We start from the raw sequence: 16,389 nt of genomic DNA on the forward strand, positions 1-16,389 counted from the left end.
CCCCTGTGTGAAAGCACACTGCATTTGTTTGCTGCTCTCAGTCCTCCTGCAGGCAGGGCGGCGCCGAACGACGGCGTTCCCCGAACGCACCGCAAACACTGTGCTCAGAACGCAGAGCTCATCCATCAACCGTCGGCAGGAAAATAAATTCCCATCAGGATGAAGGAAAAAAAAAAAATCCCGATTCTGTTCTGCCTCCCTGCCCCCTCAGTTCCCGCATGCTTCTTTCTACCAGTGCACTCCTTCGGTTTCAGGCTGGTGACCAGTTTTGAAATTAAAAACCAGGGGGAGAAAAAAAAATAAAAATCTGCTTGGATGCTAGCAAAAAAAAAGGATTTGTAATGATCCAAAGATTAAAGGATAAATCCGGAGGAAAAGATTTTCATTTTTTAAACAAATCCCATGAGTTAAAAAAAAAAAAAAAAACCCAGATAACAAAACATCTTGCTCGCGTGTATCTAAAGCCTCGCAAATCTTCCCCTCAGCGAGCGCACGGCTCCATTGTTGTTTGGAAACAATTTAATTCATATTTGCGAGCGCACGGAGTGAGATGTTCCACTGACAATTAAAAAGCAAACACACCGCACATATGTTTTGTTGTCCAGTCTGGTAATGAGCCCTCCAAATGCGTATTAAAAACACTTTGCGTAGTTTCTGCTAATCACAAAACAACATCAAATCCAACAACAACAGAAGCATGAGTGGCGTGGGATTAAGCGGGTGAGTGAGAGTTTTGTTCCCGCTGATGCTGACAAGAACCTAAAGTGAGTCCGTCAGAAGGCCCACGTGCAGGTTTGTTTCCCTGGGTAGAAAAGTTCTGCTTTTATAATGTATTTAAAAAAAAAAACTAGAAAATAGATAGAGTTAATGATGCAGAAACACTCTGCTTTGCCCATTTTGACAATAAGGAAACCGACTCGTAGCTCTTCAATCACTGGCCATGAGTCGGAGAGATTAGCTCTCATTGAGTGGCGGGCCGTCAGGGCTAGCTAGGCCCTCTCTGCGGGCCTAAACAAACTTAGTAAAGTTAATTTTCTCGTAAAGATGATAATAAAGCTATTCTCCATAGTCTGTTCTTTTCACGTCCTACAATATCCAGATGATTGTGTTGCTTCCATTGTTGTTGAGTTTTTATCCAATCATATTTCAGCTAGCTTGTGTTGTTGCAGGTTCTATGTAATCTGCCATCGGCCAGCAGAATCAGTTAGTTGCGATAGCCGAGACCAGCTAGCTGGCGTTACGCTGAACTTCACACGTACGAGTTTTGTGATTGGGTACGAAGCCTTGAGAACCTTGCAGACTGAACTCAACCTGGAGTTCTGGTTGCCACCACGACGAACCTGCAAAGTTTTAGTTACTGATTCATCTGCAATTTAAAATGTACATAACGCGGCGCGTTGGTGCAGCAGCTGTGCCAACATGTTCGATTGTTTAATAATTTAAATGTTAAATTATTTTGTTTTCGTCTTGTTGGTCTCTCATACGAAACGGCAACAAGTGCGTTGGAGCAGTTTGGAAGAGATTTAAAGCTGTGGTGTTGTTGTTGTTGTTGTTGGTGGACTTATTAAAACTTTGTTGAGGAATCTCTTAAACTTTGTCTTAACTGTCATTTAAATGCTACGGGAACTCAGTTTTTTTTGGGTGGAGTAAATATGTCGTCACTGATGTCCTAGACGTGAAATGCACAGCCCGCCACTGAGGTCGTTACAGTCATTTGGCAACAGGTGATTGGTCCTTCCTATGACCATGACGAATGCGTGGCTAATAGTGCTTGATGTAGCCAAAACTGACCAGAGTCTAAAATGAGCTGCGCAACTTAAAAATGTTGCCAGAGGCCAAAATGTTCCCAAGATCCTTTTCACTCCAGTTGCAGTGTCTAAAGGACAAGACAAACAGTGCACAAAAGGTGTGTGTGTGTGTGTGTGTGTGTGTGTGTGTGTGTGTGTGTGTGTGTGTGTGTGTGTGTGTGTGTGTGTGTGTGTATGGTGAAGGTAGGGCCACAGCAGCAGACAGCAGGGTGATGTCCTAAGCAGAATCCTGGCTCCCGTGTCTGACCTTCACACATGAGTTGTGAGGTGTGTGTGTGTGTGTGTGTGTGTGTGTGTGTGTGTGTGTGTGTGTGTGTGTGTGTGTGTGTGTGTGTGCGCGTGCGCGTGCGCGCTGCTTGTGCTCCTGCAACGCTGACACAAAAAAACAACACAAGAAATATTCCGCCTGTGCATTGCTAAATATTCAACAGGACTTAATGAGCTGACAGCATTGTTTTTGCCACAATATGGAAATTTTTCTTTGAGGGAGTCAAGGTGACAAAAATGTTAAAACACCAGGAAAGTTCTGGGTGTGTTTTGTGCTTTGAGGCCTGAAACACAATTTTCTGGGATGTTTCAGACTAACCGGTTCGATACTGTCAATGTGGCCACTTATATACATATAGGATTATAAAGGCCTGGGGGGCTGTTTGGGGGCCATGGTGACAGAAATTAAAAATGGAATTTGGCCATAGTGTGTATATCTATGAGTATGATTACATATTTTAAAGGCTAAGTGTGTAATATTTAGACATTTTGAAGAAGAAACAGCTACATCGAGCGGCTACATTTCAGATTGCAGCGTCTTTCAATCTCCCTCCCTCTCTTGAGCTTGCCAGTGAACTACGGTGGCCTGCACACCAAAACCTGGATACCTCGTCCACCTTCTTCTGCGTTGGTTTACTTGAAGACGTGAGCGTTCACCCTAAATACGAAACGCGCTGTCAGGCAGCTGGATTGTCCACACCAGGCTTCCTTAGAAATACGGTGGTGCGAGATGGCGACTAGCTCGGAGCAAGACAATTGCTATCTGTGTATTCATATTCTTACATATATACATGGGAAAACCACATTACATATATTGTACTGCGATTATATACTTTCATTAATGTATTTATGGGCAGTATATTAAGCTTTTACCAATATAAAAATCATAACTCAAGCCAAATATTACATGCTATACCTTCAGGAATTCTCAGAAATGTCTAAGGAGGCTATAGCTTCGGTCAGCAAAAGTGCTTTACATTAATCTGTGCCAAAGCTGCAGAGGTCGGCATATGTACTCTTTACTTTCCTTCTCCATTCATCTGCTCTGCCCCTCTTCCTCCATCATGCTTACTACATGCCTCTGTAGAATCCCCATCCTGCGAGCTCCATCCATCTCAGTCATGTTTTATCCAGGCCCGGTTTGTTGTGTTTCCAGGCAGGGGGGCCTACCAGGTGTGCAGTGCGTGGACTGACTTGCAACCGATAGCTTCGATAAGAAACACTATGTTTTTGAACGTTGCATGATACATCACAGCGTGCTGTGGACTACTTGAATCGTTTTCAATTTTAGAGGTTAAGTGTAAAGGTTGAAATTTGGAAATTTTGAAGAAACAGCCAACATCGAGTGGTCACATTTCAGATTGCAGCGGTCTTTACTCTCCCTCCCTCTCTCGAGCTAGCCAGTGAACTACGGTGGCCTGCACACCCAAACCTGGATACCTCATCCAATTTCTTCTTCGTTGGTTTATTTGAAGACGTGAGCATTCACCCTAAATACGAAACGCGCTGTCAGGCAGCTGGATTGTCCACACCAGGCTTCCTTAGAAAAATGGAGGAGCAAGATGACAGCTAACTGGAAGAAAGACCCCTACTCTATGTTCTTATATATATGAGAACCGTTCTAATAGGAAAACCAAATTAATTTTATTGTACTGCGATCATATACTTTCATTAATGTATTTGCGGGCAGTATATCAAGCGTTTACCATTAGAAAAATCATAAAGTAAGCCCAATATTACACAATGAACCTTTAAGACAAATCTTTAATATTACTATCGACATGCTTATCAAGTCAGAAAAACAGGATTTGTGAGCAGATTTTAGATGGGGATTCTATTTGACAAAAACATTAAGTATGAGAAATATGTGTTGGAAATTCAGTCAGTCCTGCAGTTTACAGCAGAAAATAGTCACGACAAACAGTCAACCGCCACTGAGAAAATCACCACATTCATATTTAGATCTCAGTATCATACACACTATAGAGAGGAATCACACAAAGCCACTTTCGTCTGGCGTACTGTGCAAAGAGCTAACAAGTACAGCTGTGTCACTGACGAGCTACAAGCTTGTCAGTAAAACAGCTGTTATACTGTAAGTCAGGCACTGAGAGTCTTAATGAACAGAAGGAACGAACGCAGTGGTTCAGTCTGCTACAGAGTCTGGGGAGGGGAGCCTCCTCATGGACCCCGCAACCAAGTGCATCATTAGCACAAACCCCCCCTGGTACTTGTAAGTACAGATTGTCTGAGGGCCAGATCCCAAAAAAATAAGGGTTGCCCGTCTTTTGTGGGGAAAATCTGTTCAATTAGGACCAAATAAAATGCATTCTACCCACAGAGTGCATGTAAAGGTAAAAAGCAGCAGAAAATGAGGTGCAGGCAGCGACAGGTAGCACCACTCACATTTGAATTAGGGCCGTCAAACGATTAATTTTTTTAATCGCGATTAATCGCAGAATCTCCATAGTGAACTGCGATTAATCGGAGTTTGAATTGCATGTGTAAAATTCTGTTATTTTGGATTTCGAGGCAGTTTTAAACACATAATGTAAAGTATTTCTAACCAGAAAGCGGCCAGAGGGGCCGGCTATTGGTTAGTAAAAGGTACAAAAAAGTTACGCTGGGCTCACACCGGATGCATTTCTCCACAACGGTCGAAAAACACTTCTGCTCAGCTGTTGTTTCCTCCCATTCAGAGCTATTTTTTTCATCAACTTCAATTTCACATCGTCCATCTTGACTTGACAAGCCGTAGCCAGCCCACTCTGTTGCTCTCTTTCCTGTTTGTTAGTGTGTGTGTGTGTGTGTGTGTGTGTATGTGTGTGTGTGTGTGTGTGTGTTTGTTTGCTTGTTTTCATCTCTCTCAGACTCTGTTTAGATACTGACAAATATAACGTACACAAATATGATTGCATTTATCAATTTGTCGTCCAGCGTGACGTGGATCACTCACAACAAGAGCACTGAAAGAAAGCGGGCTCCGTTCCACGGCGCTTCCGCTTACGGTGTGAACCTGGCCTTACGTTTGAAATGCGATTAAAAAGCGTGTTAAGGATTGTATTTAATTAATCGCGATTAATGCGTTAACACTGACATACCTAATTTGAATATATGTTAATTGTTCCGTTTGTGCGAAATGACACCCGGTTCTATGCAAATATGTCTCATTAGGAATCTGCATCTAATCCACAAAGACTTTGCGTTGACTTTTGCACGTAGCTTGACAGGCATCAACTAAACGCGACACATTGAAATGTTTTTACCAATTACACATTAAAACCTGCTTGTATTCGATCAGATTAGCTACAAAACGGCTACGGGTGGTGGTAGTGGTCGCGGTTCTTTGTGCGGCGAGTGATTGAGGAAGGGGTTGGAGGGGTAGTAAGGGTGGTGGTTGGTCTCTCACCCTGTGACAGTCTCCTCCAGACAGCACCTCCTGGATGAAGACGGCGGGGCCGTCGGGCCTGTTGGATCCCCCTCCGATGGTGATGCCCAAGCTGCTGGATCGCGGCACTGAGATGAGTTGGATGACTCCTTCACCCGGATGGCTGGGAAAACGCACGGACACTCAGTCAGCAAGTCCCAACGTGCATGGAATGAATTCAGCTGTACTTGAATCCATGGGCAAAAGCAAATCATTTTCATAGCCGTCAGTCAGTGGAATTCCTTACCAATTAATATAAGAAGCATCAGGGGGTGGTTATAGATTAAAAATAAAAAAAATTACTGAAACAGATGCTAGTTAATCCACACCACGTTTCTACTGAGAGGTTAATGAAGTAATCTAGATCTGTTTCTAGGTTGTCTGAACTTTATTGTTTTTTTTGTACTGTGTACTATGTATGTATGTATCTTTATGTTTATGTAATGTTTTCATAGTATGTGGATGCCCGGAAGATAAGCAACCATAACTGTGGAAGCTAACGGGGATCTGAATAAAGAATAAAGAATAAAGAAGACGCTATCTCTGCGCTGCCGACCCTCTCGGAAAAATATGCATACAACACGGTGCTTTTTTTTTGTACCCCCGTGTAGTTTAAACTGCGGGTCCTGCTGAATGTAATGCTACCTGAGAGATCGCAGCATGGCCCCGCTGCTGTTGCACACGTTCTGAGATCCCGCCGGGCTCAACAGCAAAGGACTCTGGGAGCGAGAGGACGACCCGGACGAGGTGCTGTCCAGGTAGCGGCCGCCTTGCAGAAGTCAATGAGCAAAGGCAAAACAAAACAAAACAAAACAAAAAAAAACACAGGACAGGATGTGAGTCCCCGTTATGTTAACCAGGGCTTGGTTTGACTTAGACTTTGCATGACTTATAATATATAGTCCTGCTATTTTCATATACAGGCCCTTTAGTAACCGACACAGATGGCTCCAGTGGCAATGTGGCTCTCTGCCGGAGCTGCGTCATCCTGTTAAACATTTCTTAAGCCTGGCTCTTAATACCCAGCGCACTGACCAAAACCAAGACCTAAATATCCACCAGACAGACTTGCGTTTTTTTTTTTTTCTCTCTCTCTCTCTCTCTCCCTCTCTCAACCCCCCCACCATCCAGCGCCCGGGGTGAACATCTGCTCTCTTTCCTGTGCTCGGTTTCAAAGATAAAGCCGACAGTGGGCAGTTCCACGGTACTAATAGGCGAATCAACCTCAGAGCAAATCTAAGTGTTGGATTTGGATTCTTTTTAGGTCATTGTAGTAAAAAGAAAAAAAACATTTAAAAAAAAAAAGAAATTTGTTACAAATTCCAACAACCACACACCAAAAAGGCTGAGGGTGATTGTGGATACCACATACTACACTGTTCTAGGGGACGTTCCGAGGGAAAGGATTCATTTCTTAAACAACACTATTAAAAAGACTTTACTGATCTCGACCCATTAACAGGTAAATCCATGTTCTCTCATCACCTGCATGGAACTAACGACGATGACGCTGATGATATGGCATCGTCAGCGTCATCATGCACACAATGCAAAACCCGGCCGCGCTCGTGCCGAAGCTGTCCTTTAACCCATCTGTACCAGCTGGCCGCCTTCTTCCCGACTCAAACAGATGCTGTGGATGTGCAGTGGTTGGCTGCGCTCGCCACGAGCCATTTCTAAAAGCAGGCTTCCTCCATCCACCCTGCAGGCTTTTTTTGCTCAAACGGAGACACGTCTCCATTCGTTTTTGTTGTTTTCAATTCAGTTTTAAATGACTTGATATTTGTTTCCGGGCACGACAGTTGTTTATGTGCAAATACAGAAATTTGCCTCATTTAATTAAAGAGTAGAACGTTTAAAAAAAAATACTGGAAGAATACATGACCACTTTAATGACTACATAGATTTGCCAACCTTGCTGGACGGGAGAGTTGCGTGTGGATCCTGTGCTGCCATTGGAGCCGTACTTCTCCAACAACTCTGCAAATTCTTTCCTGTTTGGGGACACAAAGGAGAGGTTGTTGAATAAATGACTTTGTCATATTAATCTACTTTTATAGGATGGATTTAAACATTTACTTCCAAGCGGATGTTGTGACCAAGAGACTCCAGTGAACAATGAGCTTGTCAGATATTCATTAAATCATTAAATCACATGATCTTGAACATATGTAGAAACACGATTTGATTCTAAATGGGGAATTTTGATACAGGCCACACTTACTTTGTTAAGATAAAACAAATGAAAGACGTCTGAAAAAATGTTGCTTAAGGTGAAGTCACGCAACGGTGTGCAAATGCTTACTTAAAAATAATCTGATGTGAGTTTTATGTCCTGACCCAGAGCCAAATCCCTGTTTTTCCTTGCACACTTCGATACCCTTTTAAGGTGATGAAATGAACGTGCTGTTCCGAAGCATAGATTATATTGAATGCTGGCACATATAGTAAAAATGAAAACATATTGTTCTTGGACCGCAAAAAGAAAAAAAGATTACGTTAGGCAGCACCTTTTTGATTACCTGAAACATGCTGAAGTTTATCAAGCAAAATGAAAAAGTCTGTTGTGAAGGAGGAGAGAACAAAAAAACAGATTGACTTGTTCTACACTTTTTGTGACTCTAATCAGTAGTGTTTGATTTAATTTACATTTTTTCCCTTTTAGATTTTATATCCTTTTTAATCACATTTTCATGCCTTATCTCATTGTATGGGATGGGTTAAGTAGAACGATAAAAAAAATATCAAAAACTTGAGAGAAAAAAAAGGACACATATGTCACCATATACAGTATTATCCATACCTTCATCATGATGAAATAAAGTTGAGATTAATGTGTTTGCATTACTTGGAAACAGACGATATGTATGTCGGCTAATTACGGTGCCTTGAAACATCTAAATCCACTGTCCCCATTTTCAACTGGCAGTGACCTCTGTAATTTGTTGGGAAAGTTAAGCCTGTTTTTCATCTTTTTTGGGGGGTGTGGGGGAGATTGGGTTCCTGCAGTTTCACAATAATAATAAAAAAAAAACCCTTGCCAGTAGACTCTGAGCAGCCCTTTGGCAATCTCATGCAAAAAAAGAAAAAGAAAAACAGTGGGGTTTTTTTTGCGCATCCTCAACATGCATTGTGCTTTTTTTCAGCTGTCTCCTTTTATCAGGCAAATGAATGTCGACAAGCATGTTTTATTTATTTATTTATTCATCTCACCGTATTTGTTATCCTGTGTAATGTTAACATGCCATGGAGGTGGGGGGGTTGAGGGGTTACCCTGGATACCCGGGTGCACACACGATGGCCCCATCATACAAAACCGCTTTTGATTAGCTGTTAGCTCCTGGGTAATTGAATCACGCGCAGCAATGTGCATAATTAAGTTGCATTTACTGACAGGCAGGAGAGTTGGAAGCTGAGGAAAGGCGCGTGAAACGGTGACGGGCGAAGCAATAGCGTGTAGTTTGAAGACAGTTGCACTGAGGAGAAGATGTTTGCACTGAGATGGTTTGGACATTGTACAGGGCAGAGGTGGTGAACATGTGGGATGCTGAGGTTGGAAGTGGCAGGCATGGGGTCTAGAGGAAGAGCAAGGAGGAGATTCATGGATGTAGTTGGGTTGGTTGGTGTGAGAGAAGAGGGTGCTGAGGAGGGGGATGGGGAGGTGGAGGCAGACGATTGGCTGTGGAGACCCTTGAAGGGAAACGCCAAAACAAGAAGATCACATATGCGGCCTGTTAAGCTTTTTAATCCAGCCCGCCAAAATTGAAGAAATTATATTAACAGTAAATCATAAAATAGCTGTCTTTCATCCATTTTTCAGTGTTTTAAGAGTCTTTTCAATAAAGAGCTTAATGCCGTGGTGCTTCAAAAACACATATTTTGTTGTAACTATTTCCAATTAACATTAAAGCACATGTTTTCTACATATTCCATGATATGTTATTTTCCTCCTATCAGGTGCTTCACCAAAGCACTCCATTTATCTGCTCCTGCTCTGGCCCCCTCTGTCAAATTCTAGAACCCATTGTGGCCCACCAGTCAAAAATGTTTGACCACACCTGGTCAGGAACATTTTAAAAGATCTATTTTAACACCAGGCCTCACATTTATCCAAGCTCTAGCTGGTGAGAGCCACACGATTCTGTTGTTTTTGCATCCTTGCTCGTAATTATTTACAGGTAAGTGTTTAAAATTGCATTGCATTTTTTAGTTCACAACGATTCTACTTACTTAATAAGGTTGTCGCACATTACTTTTGATTTTCACTGCAGTACAAACTCAAACTTCAAAAAATTGTCACATACATACATATACAACTGGTATCAGTGTGTTGGTATCGGCATCTATTTTATATTAGTACGAGTGGAGTACTCTATCCCGGTATCAGTATGGATACCCGTTACTGGTATCGGTGTTAATGCATCCCTGATTGGAACAAATCTTTTTCCTTTTTCATTTTATATTTTACAAATTTGTTTTTGTACTGGGAGTGCACGAATAATGTTAAGCAGCAGCAGGTCTGGTTTCATCATTGGAATCAGCCGATGTAGCTCTCAAATTTAAGAAATCCCTTGTTGTACAAACATTCTGTTTTGAAACCATACTTTGCCTAATTACTAACAAACTGATATGACAATCGTGACCTCAAAATTTTGATTTGAATCGTGAGAGGTTCACATCCCTATTAAATACTTTTCATAAACGGTGGCTGTAATTCAGTGCTCTGTTATTTGAGTCTCCCACTGCACCGCAGGAACGATGGAAGTGCTGAGCTGGTATTGATGTGATTTTGAAAGTGGCAGAAAGGGAATCTGCTGGATGGGGATGGTGTGGGGCGTGTGTGTGTGTTGGGGAGGGGGTGGGTGGGGTGGAGAGACAGACAGACAGACAGACAGACAGACAGACAGACAGACATAATCCTCCCGGCTCCTTCCTGCCGTCCACTCTCCTCCCCTCCGGCTCTCTGCAGGGGTAGTTAAAGCGCGGGGCGCAGATTAACACAGAGCGCTCATCTCGTCAGGAGCACCGCCCGGGGTTAAGCTCTGTCATTCCACCGCAGGCGGGGAGGACACGCGGACACGCGGCCCTGCGCTACCTCACCAGGGGCACCATTTTGTGAGGAGGGCCACCAGTGCGAGAATGTGTTTTTTTTTGTTGCCTCAAATTCTTTCACTTTGGTCACAGAGAGGTGAGATATTAACCGGGATCAACTTCTCATTTCCGACATGTATCCTTTGAAAACGGGGCGAGGGGCAAATCCCGCCTCAGCAGTCGGGGTGTCTTGGCTGAGGATTATGGGAGCAGGCGGGAAAACGGCTGCATGTTGGGAGCGAGTCGTCGTGGTCGACGTGCACGTTATGGCGCGCAGTTGCTCATTAAAAGCAGACTTAATGATGTCTTAAGTGGATTAGGAGGGAAAGTCGCCATCTGGTCGCCACACACCGAAGGTTAAGCATAAAGACAAGGGAGTAAAAGTGGGCGAATTAGCGCCTGCATAAGTGAACAGCAAACTACAAATAAATAAATACCCCGTGACTATACTTCCCTATTCACAGAGGTGGCTGAAGTATTCAGACTCTGTACTTAAGTAAAAGTATGCATGCTTGTGTAAATAAAAAAAAGTACTGATTCGACACCTTCAGTCAAGCAAAAAGTACAAAAGTACAGGGTCTGAAATGTAATGTAAGTAAAAAGCACTATTGTAATTAATAAAACAATGTTTTTTGAATGCATGATTACACTTTTAATAAGAATACTATTATTGTTATTTTCTACATGTTTATGTGAAAACGTACTGAACAGGGAGCCCAAAGTCGAGGTACTATAAAATAATCTCCCTCTAAAATGTGACTTTATATTGAACTACACAGCAGCATAGTTCTAATAGCTCCACTTAAAGCAACAGCAACTATAATAAGGATAATAAGTTAGTTAGTTTTAACAGAATTTGTTTATTTTAAAGACTTTAAAACAAAAAAGTAAACATGTTTTTCCAAAATGTAAAAAGTGAAAAGTACAGATATTTGCGTACAAATAGGGAGTAAAAGTAAAAAGTCGTCAGAAATACTATTGGTACAGATACTTTAAAAACTCCACTACTCAAGTACAAGTACAGGAACAAACGTATTTGTACCTCGTTGTTTCCCCACCTCTGCCTTTTCAACACATTTTCTCTTGAGCACCAATAATCCTGATCATCCGTCAGAATAAACTAAGCAATAAAAGAGGGCGGTGGTTGTTGCCAAAGGACGTATAAACAGCGTCTGGTGTGCAGCTGCATCAGTGGGCTGTGTCGTGTAACCCGCACTTACTTTGCTTCCTCATCTCTGGCTATAAGAAGGCGCATGTGATTGGTCGCAGAGGCTGCTCTTAAAACGTCCACAGCCCTGCAAGAAAAAAAAAGAAAAAGAGGGAATGTTCAAAATAATAGAAAAACATCCACGGACATGACTGCAAAGGTCACCCGAGGTCACAAACTGCAGCACCTTTCGCTTGTGACTCCGACGAGACTGTCCCCGTTCACCTCCAAGATCTGGTCCCCTGGCAGCAGGTTCCCTGTCAGGGGCACATCAGTTTGATTAGCTCGACAGCACTACACAGGTACCAGCACCACTGAGCATAGTTCAGTGTAGTGCAAAGGTGTCAAACTCTGGCCCACGAGCCAAATTTGGACCACAGTATTCTTTTACTATATTGGGCCGCGAGGCGATACAAAATGACACCTAGAGTTGGCAGCCAGCCGGTATTATACAGCACTTGTACCGCTAACACTACAAATCCCAGAACGCTCTGCTGGTATTCTGGCCTCATCAATCAGAACAGAATGTTCTAATTGAAGATTGGATTTTGCTTGTGTTACATGTGTTACATGTTACATGTTACATGTTAAAAAGGTTCACTGTTATATCTGAAGCAAGATTTTTCTCAATAAATATCAATGTTGACCCCGCGACTTTGGCCATGTTTTACATTTTGGCCCCATTGTCTGCGTGTTGAATTTGACACCCTGATGCGTGTGTGTACGCCTCCCTGCGTATCCCGGGAGGTAGAGCAGAGGACTCGTGGATCCCATTCATTCAATTTAAAGGCCACGGAGCCACAACAAGCCAACCCTGACACGCACTCTAATTGGCTACTGAGGATCATCCAAAAGCTAAACAGTAACCTCAGCCAGTGAGAGGAGAACAACTCCCCTGAGCAGAGGATCCACAGACTCTCGCAATTCTGCTAAAAAAGAATGCAATTTCCTGAGAGACTCATTCGTGGTTCAATCTGTGTCTTCGACAGAGGTGGCAAAAGTATTCACATTCTGCACTTGAGTACAAGTACGGATACTCGGGTAAAAGCAAAAGTACCGATTCGACTCCTGTACTCAAGAAAGATTAAGGAAGTTCAGGTTCTGAAATGTACTTAAGTAAAAAATAAAAACAAAATTTTTTTGCAATTGTTTGTTCCTGACATGTTGACACTTTTAATAAGAATAACCAATGTTACCGTCTACATGTTAATGTAAACCTACTGAACAGTGACCAGAAAGCCAGGGTAAATAATCTCCCTCTAAAATCTCAACCACTTGAATATGGAACTACACAACAGCATAGTTCAAAAAAGCTCCACTTCAAGAACTTCAACATCTAAAACGATAAGTGAACAGAATTTGTATCTTTCCAAAACTTTAAAATACAAAAGTAACGCAACGTAAAATGTAATGTTAAATCTCAGCCTGGCCTCTCTGGCTTCATCTAACGTTTTGTCCCTCTGATGTTTTCATTCCTTTGATTGAGTGAGTGCTGTTGGAGGTACAGGGTAGGTTTGCTCAGACTCCTATCACCATTATGCATCGGATTCCGACAAACAACTCTACATAAAAGAAAGTGTTTATGAGAACGAGATGGTTGGGCAAAGGCATGCTGGCAAAGCCCATAATGATTGCGCAAAAACACTTTGGTCAGATTGGTCCGTGAAGATGGAGACATTATATGCTTCGCAGGAAACATGGTTGGAGGGGGAATTACTATTCTAATGCTATTTTAATACACTTTGCTAACATGCTGCTTGGTGTTGTGTGTCAAGGCTGTCGCAGCAAAGCCTGAGATTGGTTGGTTATTGCTGCAGATGGTGCTACACTCCCTGCTGGGACTGCTGGGTAGCCAGCCTTGAGAGAAAAAGAAGAAAAAGCAACGCTGCTAAACACCAATTGATGCCTTCAAGTTCCTACTGAACGTACCAAACAAAAATGTCCGCCCTAATTGCAAAATGTGCAAATTCTTTGCAATAACAAGTTCATTTCCAAGACCTGCTCCGAGGCCGAGACCTCCGGGCCAGCCTGACGTCGTACTACACCCTGGTGCGCTGCCATCAGAGACTCAATTCCAAGTTCCTTCCAGCAGTCAGCTAATAGCTGTGTCTCCGCACATTGGCTCTTTCAGATGACTGAACGTTGTTGTTTTTTTTTCTCATCTCCAACATGGAATGCAGGTGCTTAATATCAGAAATCGAGGGCAATTGTGAAAGAACTCCGGTCAATTCCATCTTGCTAACATCAGACTTTTAGCTGATGGTCTTGTCTGCGGAGTCTCGAGAGATAACAAGTGGGTAGAAAATACAGCATACATTCAAAACTGGAGAGTATCATGTGGATCATATTCATGTCATTGATTTACTGGGCAAATGGGTGAATTCTCATAATTCTCATTGTGTGTGAAGTCTATATACACAAGAAACACAACATGTTTCCAGGTATTGTACAGTGCTGACCTATTTATTGCATGATCAATGCCAGCTTTTTTATTGCCTGTAAGCAGATGAAATTCATTACTTAATGCTACAGGAATCTAAATGCAAAACGACCACAACAAAGCCAGAGGTCTCCCAGAAGGTTGCGATAAAAGAACGTGATTCCTTGACTGCCTGCACTTACCATCGCTTGAAGCAAGGCCACCCGGTAAGATTCTTTTGACATAGACCCCAAACTCCTCTCCGGTGAGCTCCTTCACACCGCCAATAACTTTGATACCTGTTGGCAGAAAAACAAATAAAAACTTTTATGAGTTTTTTGGGGGGTTTTTTTCAATTCAACATTCATTAAAAATCCAGTCGAGGAAAAAATGTGGTTCTATATTCTCTTCTGGCCCCCTCACAGAGGCAGCAGACAATGCAAAAGTGAAATAAATATATATGTGCATATATATACATATATATATATATACTGTATGTATGCACATACTTAATCTATACAACATTAGAAATCTTCATCTTTCCATCAGAGGCCTTTAATACTTTGCGCTTAATTTCCGCTGGATGGAAATGGACAGTACATCACTGAATTAAAATAACTTGGTCCAGATGGGATTGGGGGTGATGACCTTAAAAGGGCCATGTGTGTGTGTGCAAGGTCACCTGTCAGCAGCTGCCATATTGCAGGCAAAAAGAGGAGCAGAGGGGTCCAAAACCTTGACAACACCCCTGCAATGAACACTGTGACCCCGTTCACATCTGACAGGGAGCGAAGACTGGATCCCTTTTCTTAAGCTGTCACTGACGTTTGAATGGCATGGCTCGAGCTAGCAAGCCTTGGCGAGTGTTTCGTAGCGATTAGCTCGACTTTCTAAACACTAAACGAGTGCTAATACGGAACTGCTGTTAGCCTTCAATGACGCAGCTTGAATCAGCAACGCTGCGAGCTAATGAATCCATGAGAACGAATGGTAAAGTTTGCAGAAAAAAATGCTTGTTTGCGTGTGCACGTTGTAATGAAAATGACAAGTTTAAAGGGAAAAGTCTGTGTTGTAGAATTACAGTATTTGAAATATTTGGCTGTTTTTCATCGGTGGCTCAGTGTATATTTTCCCCCCAACCACTGTGTCTCCCGGCAAGGTTTTATAAACACTGAGTTGGGAGTATCCGGGCAAATTAGTTTGGGCTGCGCGATACAAAATGTGGCCTAATGCGAACACTAACTAACTCACTGACGAGCTCAAGAGCGAAGCAGAGGCATGTTAATTATCCTCGGCTGGAGGAGGAACGGGGTTACGCGGTTCCCTGACTCAGTCCTCCCCAACCCTTCCCTTCCCTTCTCGTGCTTCTCGGAGGAAAACAATCTCGTGTTCTTTTGTTCGCCCTCAAAGGAAACACTCCTCCCCCAGCCTCATCATCAGATAAAGGGGGAAGAAGGGGGAAAAAAAAAACCACATCATTCTAATGCAGGCGGAGCAAATACAAGACACGTCTCTTCTCTTGCTCGGCTTTTTGTCTCCACAAGATCATTACTGCTGCACGTGAAGGCCTGCGGGGCGTGTTTGCTCTGTGCAGATTATGTGTTCCAACACTTAAGACCTTCAAAGGTAAATGAAAAAAAAAAAATGAAAAAAATATATATATTTATATATATAGAACTGAAAAAAAAAACGCACAGTTGCTGTCTCCCCCCCCCCACCCCAAAAAAAAGCGCTCTATAATCCCACTGACATGTAGGAACCTAAGAAAGAGCATCTTTACCAAGAAAATCAGCGCCAGTTGTGGACTTCAGAGGATGTTTGAAGAAAAAAAAAATGTCTTTACAGCCCACTCGGACAAATTCAAGTGTGACGGAGAGCATGTTGGCCGTCGCACACTGGAGGTGTTGCATTAGCACGGAGATTAGCCAGGGCCGTCCGGTGCAGGGGGCCGCCGCACGGCCAGTGTGTGTGTGTGTGTGTGTGTGTGTGTGTGTGTGTGTGTGTGTGTGTGTGTGTGTGTGTGGGGAGAGGTCTTCAGGCTTTATGTATGGGAACAGTACGTACGCCCGCACGTGCTCTATAGTCGGCTGCTGTAAGCTGCTTTGCTGCTCACCTGTTTGCCGCTTTAAGCAGCACACCTATGGGTGTAAACACACACGCCTTGCGTCAG

The 16,389-nt window shown here is 42.9% G+C and overlaps 1 protein-coding gene across 4 annotated transcripts in view; it reads right to left on the reverse strand.

The window, feature by feature from the left end:
- The window catches only part of LOC142892344 (syntaxin-binding protein 4), a 63,113-nt gene that overhangs the window by 22,184 nt on the left and 24,540 nt on the right, over positions 1-16,389 (reverse strand). For all 4 annotated transcript variants that reach the window (XM_076032436.1, XM_076032435.1, XM_076032438.1 and 1 more), the window contains exons 3-8: positions 14,423-14,518; positions 11,988-12,057; positions 11,814-11,888; positions 7,417-7,496; positions 6,148-6,271; positions 5,485-5,626 (exon numbers count right to left, since the gene is read on the reverse strand). In XM_076032436.1, coding sequence (XP_075888551.1) covers positions 5,485-5,626; positions 6,148-6,271; positions 7,417-7,496; positions 11,814-11,888; positions 11,988-12,057; positions 14,423-14,518 — 587 coding nt within the window. The remainder of the gene's footprint in view (positions 1-5,484; positions 5,627-6,147; positions 6,272-7,416; positions 7,497-11,813; positions 11,889-11,987; positions 12,058-14,422; positions 14,519-16,389) is intronic.

The sequence above is a fragment of the Nelusetta ayraudi genome, unplaced genomic scaffold (genome assembly GCF_046127955.1).
Source record: "Nelusetta ayraudi isolate G7.1 ecotype Tasmania unplaced genomic scaffold, CSIRO-AGI_Nayr_v1 ptg000034l, whole genome shotgun sequence".
In the NCBI taxonomy this organism is placed as follows: Eukaryota; Metazoa; Chordata; class Actinopteri; order Tetraodontiformes; family Monacanthidae; genus Nelusetta; species Nelusetta ayraudi.